The sequence below is a fragment of the Oncorhynchus gorbuscha genome, linkage group LG01, assembly GCF_021184085.1.
Source record: "Oncorhynchus gorbuscha isolate QuinsamMale2020 ecotype Even-year linkage group LG01, OgorEven_v1.0, whole genome shotgun sequence".
Classification (NCBI taxonomy): Eukaryota; Metazoa; Chordata; class Actinopteri; order Salmoniformes; family Salmonidae; genus Oncorhynchus; species Oncorhynchus gorbuscha.
Window position 1 is genome coordinate 4937383 of NC_060173.1, and position 16075 is coordinate 4953457.

General features: G+C 44.3%; 1 protein-coding gene across 1 annotated transcript in view; it reads right to left on the reverse strand.

Moving 5' to 3' along the window:
• Positions 1 to 14998, reverse strand: part of LOC124031591 (tight junction protein ZO-1-like) — a 268215-nt gene extending 253217 nt beyond the window's left edge. The window contains 1 exon segment of the mRNA XM_046343022.1: positions 14544 to 14998. Coding sequence (XP_046198978.1) covers positions 14544 to 14695 — 152 coding nt within the window. The 5' untranslated portion in view covers positions 14696 to 14998.
• Positions 14999 to 16075: the final 1077 nt, after the last annotated feature.

Sequence of the window (16075 nt, forward strand, 5' to 3'; positions counted from 1 at the left end):
TATTATTATATTATTATATTATTATATTAATATATTATTATTATATATACTCGGGGATGATATTAACGATTTCTACTACTAAGTAGTCAGCGATTTATCAAAGAAAGACAACATCCTGTCAAGACAATATAACACGTCATCTAAGTGCATCTCAGTGCAAGAGGTGTCACTACAGTCCCTGGTTTGAATCCGGGCTGTATCACATCCGGCTGTGATTGGGAGTCCCATATACGGTGGTGTGCAATTGGTCCAGCGTCGTCCGGGTGTGGCTGGGGGTAGGCCGTCATTGTAAATAAGAATTTGTTCTTAACTGACTTGCCGAGTAAAATAAATAAAATAAATAAAATAAATAAAATAAATAAAATAAATAAATAATAATAATAATAAATAAAAGTTATATTTGTTAAATAAAATAATATTCCAGTGGATGTATCTAACATTTCCCGAGACTAAATTGCCTTAAACCCACTTAACATTTTTAGTCAATTGTTTTGTAAGTGTTGGCAAGTTATGCAAAATGATGTATAATGACATTTATGGTGAGGTTGTTGAGGTTGTTAAGGTTTATGATGAGGTTGTTGAGGTTTATGATGAGGTTGTTAAGGTTTATGATGAGGTTGTTGAGGTTTATGATGAGGTTGTTAAGGTTTCTGATGAGGTTGTTAAGGTTTCTGATGAGGTTGTAGAGGGTGTTAAGGCTTATGATGAGGTTGTTAAGGCTAATGGTGAGGTTGTAGAGGGTGTTAGGTTTATGATGAGGTTGTTAAGGTTTATGATGAGGTTGTTAAGGTTTCTGATGAGGTTGTTAAGGCTTGTGATGAAGTTGTTGAGGTTGTTAAGGTTTATGATGAGGTTGTTGAGGGTGTTAAGGCTTATGATGAGGTTGTTAAGGCTAATGGTGAGGTTGTTGAGGTGAGGTGTTAAATGTTGTTAAGGCTAATGAGAGGTTGTTAGGTTGTTAAGGCTAATGGTGAGGTTGTTAAGAAGAGGTTGTTAGGTTTATGATGAGGTTGTTAAGGTTTATGATGAGGTTGTTAAGGTTTCTGATGAGGTTGTTAAGGCTTGTGATGAAGTTGTTAAGGTTTATGATGAGGTTGTTGAGGGTGTTAAGGCTTATGATGAGGTTGTTAAGGCTAATGGTGAGGTTGTTGAGGTTGTTAAAGCTAATGGTGAGGTTGTTAAGGCTAATGGTGAGGTTGTTAAAGCTAATGGTGAGGTTGTTAAGGCTAATGGTGAGGTTGTTAAAGCTAATGGTGAGGTTGTTAAAGCTAATGGTGAGGTTGTTGAGGTTGTTAAAGCTAATGGTGAGGTTGTTAAAGCTAATGGTGAGGTTGTTAAAGCTAATGGTGAGGTTGTTAAGGCTAATGGTGAGGTTGTTAAAGCTAATGGTGAGGTTGTTAAAGCTAATGGTGAGGTTGTTAAAGCTAATGGTGAGGTTGTTAAGGCTAATGGTGAGGTTGTTAAAGCTAATGGTGAGGTTGTTAAAGCTAATGGTGAGGTTGTTAAAGCTAATGGTGAGGTTGTTAAAGCTAATGGTGAGGTTGTTAAAGCTAATGGTGAGGTTGTTAAAGCTAATGGTGAGGTTGTTAAAGCTAATGGTGAGGTTGTTCAGGTTGTTAAGGCTTATGATGAGGTTGTTAAGGCTTATGACAAGGTTGGTGAGGTTGTTGAGGTTGTATGGGGAGAATGTTGAGGGTTATGGTGAGGTTGTTGAGGGTTATGGTGAGGTTGTTGAGATTTATGGTGAGGATGTTGAGGTTGTTGAGGTTTTATTGTGAGGTTGTTGAGGTTGTTGAGGCTTATGGTGAGGTTGTTAAGGTTTATGATGAGGTTGTTAAGGTTTATGATGAGGTTGTTAAGGTTTATGATGAGGTTGTTAAGGTTTATGGGGAGGTTGTTGAAGGGTTATGACGAGGTTGTTAAGGTTTATGATGAGGTTGTTAAGGTTTATGATGAGGTTGTTAAGGTTTATGATGAGGTTGTTGAGGTTTATGATGAGGTTGTTAAGGTTTATGATGAGGTTGTTAAGGTTTATGACGAGGTTGTTAAGGTTTATGATGAGGTTGTTAAGGTTTATGATGAGGTTGTTAAGGTTTATGATGAGGTTGTTAAGGTTTATGATGAGGTTGGTGAGGTTGGTGAGGTTGGTGAGGTTGTTGAAGTTTATGGCAAGGTTGGTGAGGTTATTGAGGTTTATGGTGAGGTTGTTGAGGTTGTTGAGATTTTATTGTGAGGTTGTCGAGGTTTATGGTGAGGTTGGTGAGGTTGTTGAGGTTTATGGTGAGGTTGGTGAGGTTGTTGAGGTTTATGGTGAGGTTGGTGAGGTTGTTGAGGTTTATGGTGAGGTTGGTGCACCCCGTTAGGGACAACACCATTATACTTTACCTTACAAAAACAAGGTGATTGCAGCTCCATGGCTCAGGACACACCTTACAAAACAATCTGCCTATGTGGACCAGCCTATGTGGACCAGCCTGTGGACCAGCCTATGTGGACCAGCCTGAATATACTTCAACCAAATGCCCTCAGTTTGACCTCAGTGATGATGTAACTAATGGGCAGCGAAGAATAATAATAAGAAGAAGAACACACTCTGATGCTATTGTTTATTTAGTAACAGATCTAATGCCTTACAGGAAGGACATGGAGTTTTACCATTTTTCAACCCCAAATGCAAGGACATGGAGAACATACAGCCAACAGTACTTTCCAAACTGAGGGTCGGGACCCAGTGTTGGGCAGCAGTCAACTGGACAGAGGAAGTACTGTTTTATGCTGCTTAAGACCAACAGGAAGGTTTTATTTAAGCAAGGTCACAGAACAGCACAACTCCAGTGGTAGTTAACCTGTATCATTAGGTTGGGTCTGTTCCTCTCCTCTCGCCTCTGTCCCGGATCCCCCCTGTTCCTCTCCTCTCCCCTCTGTCCCAGATCCCCCTGTTCCTCTCCTCTCTGTCCCAGATCCCCCTGTTCCTCTCCCCTCTGTCCCAGATCCCCCTGTTCCTCTCCCCTCTGTCCCAGATCCCCCTATTCCTCTCCTCTCTGTCCCGGATCCCCTGTTCCTCTCCTCTCCTCTCTGTCCCAGATCCCCCTGTTCCTCTCCTCTCGCCTCTGTCCCGGATCCCCCTGTTCCTCTCCTCTCCCCCTCTGTCCCAGATCCCCTGTTCCTCTCCTCTCTGTCCCAGATCCCCTGTTCCTCTCCTCTCGCCTCTGTCCCAGATCCCCCCCTCTCCTCTCGCCTCTGTCCCAGATCCCCCTGTTCCTCTCCTCTCTGTCCCAGATCTCCCTGTACCTCTCCTCTCTGTCCCAGATCCCCCTGTTCCTCTCCTCTCTGTCCCAGATCCCCTGTTCCTCTCCTCTCCCCTCTGTCCCGGATCCCCCTGTTCCTCTCCTCTCCCCTCTGTCCCGGATCCCCCTGTTCCTCTCCTCTCCCCTCTGTCCCAGATCCCCCTGTTCCTCTCCTCTCTGTCCCAGATCCCCCTGTTCCTCTCCTCTCCCCTCTGTCCCAGATCCCCTGTTCCTCTCCTCTCTGTCCCAGATCCCCTGTTCCTCTCCTCTCTGTCCCAGATCCCCCTGTTCCTCTCCTCTCTGTCCCAGATCCCCCTGTTCCTCTCCTCTCCCCTCTGTCCCAGATCCCCCTGTTCCTCTCCTCTCGCCTCTGTCCCAGATCCCCCTGTTCCTCTCCCCTCTGTCCCAGATCCCCCTGTTCCTCTCCTCTCGCCTCTGTCCCAGATCTCCCTGTTCCTCTCCTCTCCTCTCTGTCCCAGATCTCCCTGTTCCTCTCCTCTCCTCTCTGTCCCAGATCCCCCTGTTCCTCTCCTCTCCTCTCTGTCCCAGATCTCCCTGTTCCTCTCCTCTCGCCTCTGTCCCAGATCTCCCTGTTCCTCTCCTCTCGCCTCTGTCCCAGATCCCCCTGTTCCTCTCCTCTCTGTCCCAGATCCCCCTGTTCCTCTCCTCTCTGTCCCAGATCCCCTTGTTCCTCTCTCTCCCCTCTGTCCCAGATCCCCTTGTTCCTCTCCTCTCCCTCTGTCCCAGATCCCCCTGTTCCTCTCCTCTCTGTCCCAGATCCCCCTGTTCCTCTCCTCTCCTCTCTGTCCCAGATCCCCCTGTTCCTCTCCTCTCTGTCCCAGATCCCCCTGTTCCTCTCCTCTCCTCTCTGTCCCAGATCCCCCTGTTCCTCTCCTCTCCTCTCCTCTCTGTCCCAGATCCCCCTGTTCCTCTCCTCTCTGTCCCAGATCCCCCTGTTCCTCTCCTCTCCTCTCTGTCCCAGATCCCCCTGTTCCTCTCCTCTCTGTCCCAGATCCCCCTGTTCCTCTCCTCTCCTCTCTGTCATAGATCCCCCTGTTCCTCTCCTCTCTGTCCCAGATCCCCTGCTCCTCTCCTCTCCTCTCTGCCCCAGATCCCCCTGTTCCTCTCCTCTCTGTCCTAGATCCCCCTGTTCCTCTCCTCTCTGTCCCAGATCCCCCTGTTCCTCTCCTCTCTGTCCTAGATCCCCCTGTTCCTCTCCTCTCTGTCCCAGATCCCCCTGCTCCTCTCCTCTCCTCTCTGTCCCGGATCCCCCTGTTCCTCTCCTCTCCTCTCTGTCCCGGATCCCCCTGTTCCTCTCCTCTCTGTCCCAGATACCCCCTGTTCCTCTCCTCTCCTCTCTGTCCCAGATCCCCCTGTTCCTCTCCCCTCTGTCCCAGATCCCCCTGTTCCTCTCCCCTCTGTCCCAGATCCCCCTGTTCCTCTCCTCTCCTCTCTGTCCCAGATCCCCCTGTTCCTCTCCTCTCTGTCCAAGATCCCCCTGTTCCTCTCCTCTCTGTCCCAGATCCCCTGTTCCTCTCCTCTCTGTCCCAGATCCCCCTGTTCCTCTCCTCTCTGTCCCAGATCCCCTGTTCCTCTCCTCTCTGTCCCAGATCCCCCTGTTCCTCTCCTCTCCTCTCTGTCCCAGATCCCCCTGTTCCTCTCCTCTCTGTCCCAGATCCCCCTGTTCCTCTCCTCTCTGTCCCAGATCCCCCTGTTCCTCTCCTCTCTGTCCCAGATCCCCCCCTGTTCCTCTCCTCTCTGTCCCAGATCCCCCTGTTCCTCTCCTCTCTGTCCCAGATCCCCCTGTTCCTCTCCTCTCTGTCCCAGATCCCCTGTTCCTCTCCTCTCCTCTCTGTCCCAGATCCCCCTTGTTCCTCTCCTCTCCTCTCTGTCCCAGATCCCCCTGTTCCTCTCCTCTCTGTCCCAGATCCCCCTGTTCCTCTCCTCTCCTCTCTGTCCCAGATCCCCCTGTTCCTCTCCTCTCCTCTCTGTCCCAGATCCCCCTGTTCCTCTCCTCTCTGTCCCAGATCCCCCTGTTCCTCTCTCCTCTCTGTCCCAGATCCCCCTGTTCCTCTCCTCTCTGTCCCAGATCCCCCTGTTCCTCTCCTCTCCTCTCTGTCCCAGATCCCCCTGTTCCTCTCCTCTCCTCTCTGTCCCAGATCCCCTGTTCATCTCCTCTCTGTCCCAGATCCCCCTGTTCATCTCCTCTCTGTCCCAGATCCCCCTGTTCCTCTCCTCTCTGTCCCAGATCCCCCTGTTCCTCTCCTCTCTGTCCCAGATCCCCCTGTTCCTCTCCTCTCTGTCCCAGATCCCCTGTTCCTCTCCTCTCCTCTCTGTCCCAGATCCCCTGTTCCTCTCCTCTCCTCTCTGTCCCAGATCCCCCTGTTCCTCTCCTCTCTGTCCCAGATCCCCCTGTTCCTCTCCTCTCTGTCCCGGATCCCCCTGTTCCTCTCCTCTCCTCTCCGTCCCAGATCCCCCTGTTCCTCTCCTCTCTGTCCCGGATCCCCCTGTTCCTCTCCTCTCTGTCCCAGATACCCCTGCTCCTCTCTGTCCCGGATCCCCTGTTCCTCTCCTCTCTGTCCCAGATCCCCCTGTTCTTCACCTCTCTGTCCCAGATCCCCCTGTACCTCTCCTCTCTGTCCCAGATCCCCCTGTTCCTCTCCTCTCCTCTCCTCTGTCCCAGATCCCCCTTTTCCTCTCCTCTTTGTCCCAGATCCCCCTGTTCCTCTCCTCTCCTCTCTGTCCCAGATCCCCCTGTTCCTCTCCTCTCCTCTCTGTCCCAGATCCCCCTGTTCATCTCCTCTCTGTCCCAGATCCCCCTGTTCCTCTCCTCTCTGTCCCAGATCCCCCTGTTCCTCTCCTCTCTGTCCCAGATCCCCCTGTTCCTCTCCTCTCTGTCCCAGATCCCCTGTTCCTCTCCTCTCCTCTCTGTCCCAGATCACCCTGTTCCTCTCTGTCCCAGATATGATTAGCTAAACAGGCCTAGAGATAAAGAGCTGCTGCATATGGACTGACCTGTTTACTGCTGGAGCCACAGCTGCAGGAGGAGCATCAGGGTGGTGGTCTGTTGTAGTACTGCTATTCATTCTTCTTCTCTGGTTATTAGTTATAGGGGATTTGTGCATAGAAATATAATTACTATAACAGACTTTCCGATAAAGAGCTGCTGCCTATGATCAGAGTAGTCTGACATGGTGGGTGGGGGGGGGGGGGTCCGTTCTATATATTATATTTCTATGCCTGCCAGACCCCTACTGTATGGGGATACAGGAGAGCAGTTGGTCCCAAATCTAAAGCTTGTTTCCATCATAATACAGAGCATTCGGATAGTATTCAGACCCCTTCACCTTGTTCGTCATTTTGTTACGTTACAGCCTTATGCTAAAATGGATTCAACAAAACAATTTCCTCATCAATCTACACACGATACCCCATAATGACATCACAATACCCCATAATGACATCACAATACCCCATAATGACATCACAATACCCCATAATGACATCACAATACCCCATAATGATAAAGCAAAAAAAAGGTTTTTACAAATATTTGCACATTTACAAATATTTTTTTTTACTTATAATTATTCAGACTCTTTGCTATGAGACTCAAAATCGATGTCAGGTGCATCCTGTTTCCGTTGATCATCCTTAAAATGTTTCTACAACTTGATTGAAGTCCACCTGTGGTAAATTGTATTAATTGGACATGATTTGGAAAGGCACACACCTGTCTATATAACACACCTGTATATATAACACACCTGTCTATATAACACACCTGTCTATATAACACACCTGTCTATATAACACACCTGTCTATATAACACACCTGTCTATATAACACACCTGTCTATATAACACACCTGTCTATATAACACACCCGTCTATATAACACACCTGTCTATATAACACACCTGTCTATATAACACACCTGTCTATATAACACACCTGTCTATATAACACACCTGTCTATATAACACACCTGTCTATATAACACACCTGTCTATATAACACACCTGTATATAACACACCTGTCTATATAACACACCTGTCTGTATAACACACCTGTCTATATAACACACCTGTCTATATAACACACCTGTCTGTATATATACACACCTGTCTATATAACACACCTGTCTATATAACACACCTGTCTATATAACACACCTGTCTATATAACACACCTGTCTATATAATAACACACCTGTCTATATAACACACCTGTCTATATAACACACCTGTCTATATAACACACCTGTCTATATAACACACCTGTCTATATAACACACCTGTCTATATAACACACCTGTCTATATAACACACCTGTCTATATAACACACCTGTATAACACACCTGTCTATATAACACACCTATAACACACCTGTCTATATAACACACCTGTCTGTATAACACACCTGTCTGTATAACACACCTGTCTATATAACACACCTGTCTATATAACACACCTGTCTATATAACACACCTGTCTATATAACACACCTGTCTATAACACACCTAACACACCTGTCTATAACACACCTGTCTATATAACACACCTGTCTATATAACACACCTGTCTATATAACACACCTGTCTATATAACACACCTGTCTGTATAACACACCTGTCTGTATAACACACCTGTATAACACACCTGTCTGTCTATAACACACCTGTCTGTATAACACACCTGTCTGTATAAACACACCTGTCTATATAACACACCTGTCTATATAACACACCTGTCTATATAACACACCTGTCTGTATAACACACCTGTCTATATAAACACACCTGTCTATATAACACACCTGTCTATATATATAACACACCTGTCTACACCTATAACACACCTGTCTATATAACACACCTGTCTATAACACACCTAACACACCTGTCTGTATAACACACCTGTCTGTATAACACACCTGTCTGTATAACACACCTGTCTGTATAACACACCTGTCTGTATAACACACCTGTCTGTATAACACACCTGTCTATATAACACACCTGTCTATATAACACTCCTGTCTATATAACACACCTGTCTATATAACACACCTGTCTATATAACACACCTGTCTATATAACACACCTGTCTATATAACACACCTGTCTATTTAAGGTCCCACAGTTGACAGTGAATGTCAGAGTAAAAACCAAGCCATGAGGTCAAAGGAATTGTCCGTAGAGTTTCGAGACAGGATTGTGTCGAGGCACACATCTGGGGAAGGGTACCAAAATATTTCTGCTGCATTGAAGGTCCCCCAAAACACATTGGCCTCCGTCATTCTTACATGGAAGAAGTTTGGAGCCACGAAGACTCTTTCTAGAGCTGGCCGCCCGGCCAAACTGAGCTATTGGGGGAGAAGGGCCTTTGTCGGGAAGTGACCAAGAACCTGATGGTCATTCTGACAGAGCTCCAGAGATCCTCTGTGGGGATGGGAGAACCTTCCAGAAGGACAACCATCTCTGCAGCACAGGCCTTTATGGTAGAGTGGCCAGACAGAAGTCCCTCCTCAGTAAAAGGCACATGACAGTCCGCTTGGAGTTTGCCAAAAGGCACCTAAAGACTCTCAGACCATGAGAAACAAGATTCTCTGGTCTCCAGAGCGATCAGGACCTCAGACTGGGGCGAAGGTTCACCTTCCAACAGGACAACGACCCTAAGCACACAGCCAAGATAACACAGGAGTGGCTTCAGGACAAGTCTCTGAATGTCCCTGAGTGGCCCAGCCAGAGCCTGGACTTGAACCTGATCGAACATCTCTGGAGAGACCTGAGAATTGCTGTGCAGCTAAGCTCCTCATCCAACCTGACAGAGCTTGAGAGGATCTGCAGAGAAGAATGGGAGAAACTCCCCAAATACAGGTGTACCAAGCTTGTAGCGTCATACCCAAGAAGACTCAAGGCTGTAATCGCTGCCAAAGGTGCTTCAACAAAGTACAGAGTAAAGTGTCTGAATACTTATATAATTTAGATTTATTTTTTCAATTTTTTTGTTTTTTCTTTGTCAATTTGTGATGTCTAAAATTCATTAAAATTACCTGTTTTTTATGGGGTAGGGTGATGTCATTTGTCATTATGGGGTATTGTGATGTCATTATGAGGTATTGTGATGTCATTATGGGGTATTGTGATGTCATTATGGGGTAGTGTGATGTCATTATGGGGTAGTGTGATGTCATTATGGGGTAGTGTGATGTCATTATGGGGTAGTGTGATGTCATTATGGGGTAGTATGTCATTATGGGTAGTGTGATGTCATTATGGGGGTAGTGTGATGTCATTATGGTGATGTCATTATGTGTGATGTCATTATGGGATAGTGTGATGTCATTATGGGGTAGTATGTCATTATGGGGTAGTGTGATGTCATTATGGGGTAGTGTGATGTCATTATGGGGTCATGTGATGTCATTATGGGGTAGTGTGATGTCATTATTATGGATGTCATTATGGAGTAGTGTCATTATGATGTCATTATGGGGTCATTATGGGGTAGTGTGATGTCATTATGGGGTCATGTGATGTCATTATGGGGTAGTGTGATGTCATTATGGGGTAGTGTGATGTCATTATGGGGTGTGATGTCATTATGGGGTCGTGTGATGTCATTATGGAGTCATGTGATGTCATTATGGGGTAGTGTGATGTCATTATGGGGTAGTGTGATGTCATTATGGGGTAGTGTGATGTCATTATGGGGTAGTGTGATGTCATTATGGAGTAGTGTGATGTCATTATGGGGTAGTGTGATGTCATTATGGGGTAGTGTGATGTCATTATTTGGGGATGGATGGGGGTAGTGTGATGTCAATGGGGTTATGTCATTATTTTGGAATAAGGCTGTAATGGGGTAACAAAGTGTGATGTCATTATGGGGTAGTGTGAAAAAAATGTGTAAAAAGTCAAGGGGTCTGAATACTTTCCCAATGTATTTCCACCTTACAGATCTGCAAACGTTGAGGTGCTTGGTCCAACCAGACTCGTAGGGATCGTACTGGGATCGTACTGGGATCGTACTGGGATCGTACTGGGATCGTACTGGGATCGTCCCTGCGAGGTGGTTGGTCCCCCACAGACATAGAATTACTAGAATGGGAATCCCCATTCATTTGCTGTGGTCTGAGGGCTTTGTTCTTCTTCTTCTCTCTTCCCAACTCTAGTAGTTATATGTCTATGTGTTCTTGTACCATTAGATGAGTGGACAGTACTGGGTTTAAGGGAGCAGGACATTCTGAGGAGGTTGAAATAAGACCGATGATAACGAAGGACACGAAGGAGTTGCAGATCGGTCAGGACTGATCACACGTCCTAACATGAATGAGTACAAAACACTACCAAGACAAGAGCGTTGTGATGTGGCAGATGCCAGCGTAACACCACACAAGGACATGAATGGACAGGATAGAAGTAAGGATGGTCTCTAATTCCTAATATTAATGAGTCCAAAACATTACCAAGACAAGAGCGTTGTGATGTGGCAGATGCCAGCGTAACACCACACAAGGACATGAATGGACAGGATAGAAGTAAGGATGGTCTCTAATTCCTAATATTAATTAGTACAAAACATTAACAAGATCAGATAGCCATGTTGTTGTCCCACCCCCCTTAGACCGTCTTAGACAGTCTTTCTCCTCTTTCACTCCAATTATATTCTAATCTATTCAATTATATTATAATCTATTTAATTATATTCTCATCTATTCAATTACATTCTAATCTATTCCATTATATTCTAATCTATTCAAATATATTCTAATCTATTCCATTATATTCTAATCTATTCAATTACATTCTAATCAATTCAATTATATTAAATTATGTTGTAAATAACAATTTCTTCTTAATTGACCTGCCTGGGAAAATAAGGGTCAAATATACCTTTTTATTAAAAAAATATTATACTCTTAACTATTGTAATCTGTTGAAATGAGTGTTGACTTAAGCCTAACCTCAATGGAGCCATGCCAAAGTGTCCATGCATTATCGGGCGGAAATGATTCCCAACAGCAATGTGCTGAAGAGGCCGTTAACTGACAAATGAACTTGTCTTCTTTTCTTTTTAGAACAGAACTGTAATCCCGTCGTAAGTAGAGAAACCCTTTCTCCCTCCACAGCTCCTGTTCGGACGACTGAGCTGTTCTGCTTACTGTAAGACCGAGTGACAATTACAAGACAGATTGTTTTTCTGGGCCCAGATGAGTATTGATCTTGGATCGGTTTCGCCTTTTATATCCTATATCACAGGATTATATGGATGGGGGGGACCTGATCCTAGATCAGCACTCATACTCTGAGATGCTTTAAAAAATACTGCAAGACTTAGACAATTAGAAGAAGGATCGTTTCTCTGCTGAGGTCAACAAGGTGAATGGCAAAGCTTCACAGGACAGGATGGGAAGATGACCCATAAAGCATCTAAGAGTGTTGATCTAGGATCAGGGCCCCAACTGTTTCCATATAATCTTTTTCATTCTGATCTAAAAGGCTAAACAGATTCTAGATCAGCACTTATATTTTGAAACGCATTGATTGAAATGGATGGAAAGACACAAGAACACCCAGAAAGAATAGAGTATGAATTAGAATGTTAATTCATGAATTAGAATTAGAATGTTAATTCATGAATTAGAATTAGAATGTTAATTCATGAATTAGAATTAGAATGTTAATTCATGAATTAGAATTAGAATGTTAATTCATGAATTAGAATTAGAATGTTAATTCATGAATTAGAATTAGAATGTTAATTCATGAATTAGAATTAGAATGTTAATTCATGAATTAGAATTAGAATTTAATTCATGAATTAGAATTAGAATGTTAATTCATGAATTAATTAGAATGTTAATTCATGAATTAGTTAATTCATTTAATTAGAATGTTAATTCATGAATTAGAATTAAATGTTAATTCATGAATTAGAATTAGAATGTTAATTCATGAATTAGAATTAGAATGTTAATTCATGAATTAGAATTAGAATGTTAATTCATGAATTAGAATTAGAATGTTAATTCATTAATTAGAATTAGAATGTTAATTCATTAATTAGAATTAGAATTAATTAATTAGAATGTTTCATGGAGATGAGGGGAAAGGTAGCATCCCAAATAACACCCTATTCCCTATATATAGTGCACTAGTTTAGACCAAGGCCCTATTCCCTATATATAGTGCACTAGTTTTGACCAAGGCCCTATTCCCTATATATAGTGCACTAGTTTTGACCAAGGCCCTATTCCCTATATATAGTGCACTAGTTTAGACCAATGCCCTGTTCCCTATATATAGTGCACTAGTTTAGACCAAGGCCCTATTCCCTATATATAGTGCACTAGTTTAGACCAAGGCCCTATTCCCTATATATAGTGCACTAGTTTTGACCAAGGCCCTATTCCCTATATATAGTGCACTAGTTTAGACCAAGGCCCTATTCCCTATATATAGTGCACTAGTTTTGACCAAGGCCCTATTCCCTATATATAGTGCACTAGTTTAGACCAAGGCCCTATTCCCTATATATAGTGCACTAGTTTAGACCAAGGCCCTATCCCCTATATATAGTGCACTAGTTTAGACCAAGGCCCTATCCCCTATATATAGTGCACTAGTTTAGACCAAGGCCCTATCCCCTATATATAGTGCACTAGTTTAGACCAAGGCCCTATTCCCTATATATAGTGCACTAGTTTAGACCAAGGCCCTATTCCCTATATATAGTGCACTAGTTTAGACCAAGGCCCTATTCCCTATATATAGTGCACTAGTTTAGACCAAGGCCCTATTCACTAGTTTAGACCAAGGCCCTATCCCCTATATATAGTGCACTAGTTTAGACTAGTTTTTAGACCAAGGCCCTATTCCCTATATATAGTGCACTAGTTTAGACCAAGGCCCTATCCCCTATATATAGTGCACTAGTTTAGACCAAGGCCCTATCCCCTATATATAGTGCACTAGTTTAGACCAAGGCCCTATTCCCTATATATAGTGCACTAGTTTAGACCAAGGCCCTATCCCCTATATATAGTGCACTAGTTTAGACCAAGGCCCTATTCCCTATATATAGTGCACTAGTTTAGACCAAGGCCCTATCCCCTATATATAGTGCACTAGTTTAGACCAAGGCCCTATCCCCTATATATCCAAGGCCCTATCCCCTATATATAGTGCACTAGTTTAGACCAAGGCCCTATTCCCTATATATAGTGCACTAGTTTAGACCAAGGCCCTATCCCCTATATATAGTGCACTAGTTTAGACCAAGGCCCTATTCCCTATATATAGTGCACTAGTTTAGACCAAGGCCCTATTCCCTATATATAGTGCACTAGTTTAGACCAAGGCCCTATCCCCTATATATAGGGCACTAGTCCTTCGGCTGCAATTCAGTTTAAAATGGAATGTATAAATAAAGAAAAACAGGAAAATACATTTTTTTCATGTTTTAAATGTTTATTAATTACCTACATTACTGTAGAGGGAGTTATTGGGGATTCAACACGTCACTAGGCAATTAGTTAGGATAATGAAAGTGTATGAGAAAGTAGTAGCAATAGCAGAACTGTCAGTGAATTTAAAGAAGCATGACATCACAGAGGAGCAGAAGCATGAAGCTACAGAGGCGTAAACATAACAATGAGTCTCCTATAATGCATTGAACAAACACACTCAATTTGGAAAGCTTTATAATGTATTTCTCTTTAAATGCAATAAACTGTCACCAACGCCCCGAGCGCACGAATTAATGCACGCACATAAACACACGCGCTGGAAGGCAGGCAAACACAGGGCATGCAGAGTTTACCTATAGCCTACAGCATATTGACTAGTGCTGGAGTTGTTGTAGCCTAATGATTGCAACATGGTGCAGAGAGAAAGAGAGAAAGAGAGAAAGAGAGAGAGAGGGCAGGCTGGCTACGCGGTAGATTGTCACTGGATTTGCTTCTGAAATATATATCACAGCGAAACACAAAATGCTAATCTTGCAGATTGAGTCTGCTCGACCTACCGTAGCTACCATATAACGATTCTCTCTGGTTTCTTCTCCGCCCATAACCCCTCTTATTATAAAAGGATGTGCCGGAGATGACAGCTTGGCGCGTGGCACCCCCGCTATAGAAGAATGCCCCTGATCAGACCATCAACCTGGCTGGCTGGCGGCATCCCATAATGATCCTGAATCATCCGCTGCAGCAGGCAGAAAGAGCACTAAATCATATTCATACTCACCACAACGATTTCCTGGGAGGAAGATGATGTTCTTTGTTGTAGGAGGTCACCCCCAGAGCCAGCTGCATAACAGTAATATATTTCTGGTAATTCACCATGGTATTGTCCACCGCTACAATGAATCCAACCCAAAGAAAAGCACAGGTAATCATATAGTAGTAGTAGTAGTTTATTCCCTGGCAGCGTCTGCCTTTACTGCGTCTTCCTTGTTCAGCATCATCTCAACGCCATTTCCAGTAGCGGTGAAGGACTGACAGGGGAAACACTCCCCGAGGAACTGAGAGAAAGGTGCCATACCGCGACTAAGAGCCATGTCTAGAATGACAGTAACCAAGACGACTCGCATCTTATCCTATTAGAACTCCGAATAGATCGCCCAATCCATTCGAATTTTTTAAATATTTTTTTAAAGTCAAGATTTAAACATCATTTTATATTCTCCTTTTCCTTTTTACCTTTCTCACTTTGCTGTAAAACAGTCTGTGAATAACGGTCAGTGCTGCGGCGTTGGTTCAAGCGTCTGATCGATCGTGAGGTAGTGGGGAGTGTGTAGTCAGAGGCACAGGGAGAAAGAGAGGGAATGAGGGAGGTGGGTGGGTTTGAGGATGTTCTCTTGTCGCATCTACTTATGGGGTCAAACATCGGAGATACTTTAAACCTTTCCTTTCCATAAAGCTAAAACATCTCTCACTGAATTCTTCCCTCGTCGTGGATTTGATGACTTTCCATGTAAGTAGTAGTCTTAACAAGATTACAATTTCGTGGGATTTGCAATCATTTGTGGTCACATAGGCAAACCAGTCATAAGAAGCCTACTTGTCAGTGCAGCACCTGTACTAAGCCAACCTGCACTAAGCCAACCTGCACTAAGCTAACCTGCACTAAGCCAACCTGCACTAAGCCAACCTGCACTAAGCCAACATGCACTAAACCAACCTGCACTAAACCAAGCTGCACTAAGCCAACCTGTACTAAGCCAACCTGCACTAAGCTAACCTGCACTAAGCCAACCTGCACTAAGCTAACCTGCACTAAGCCAACCTTCACTAAGCCCACCTGTACTAAACCAACCTGCACTAAGCTAACCTGCAATAAGCCAACCTGCACTAAGCCAATCTGCACTAAACCAACCTGCACTAAGCTAACCTGCACTAAGCCAACCTGCACTAAACCAACCTGCCCTAAGCCAACCTGCACTAAGCTAACCTGCACTAAACCAACCTGCACTAAGCTAACCTGCACTAAGCTAACCTGCACTAAGCCAACCTGCACTAAGCCAACCTGCACTAAGCTAACCTGCACTAAGCTAATGGAAAGCTGCCAATGGCTTCCAGCCCATCTTCAACAACTATGTTCTCTTGGTCCCTCCAAAGCCTGTTTCAGCACCACTGAAAGTGAACAGAGACACAATCGGTATTCCGGGTCTGTTTCAGCACCACTGGACAGGGGACAGCGACACAATCGGTATTCCGGGTCTGTTTCAGCACCACTGGACAGAGGACAGCGACCATCTCAGGTGGAGGCAGCTAGAT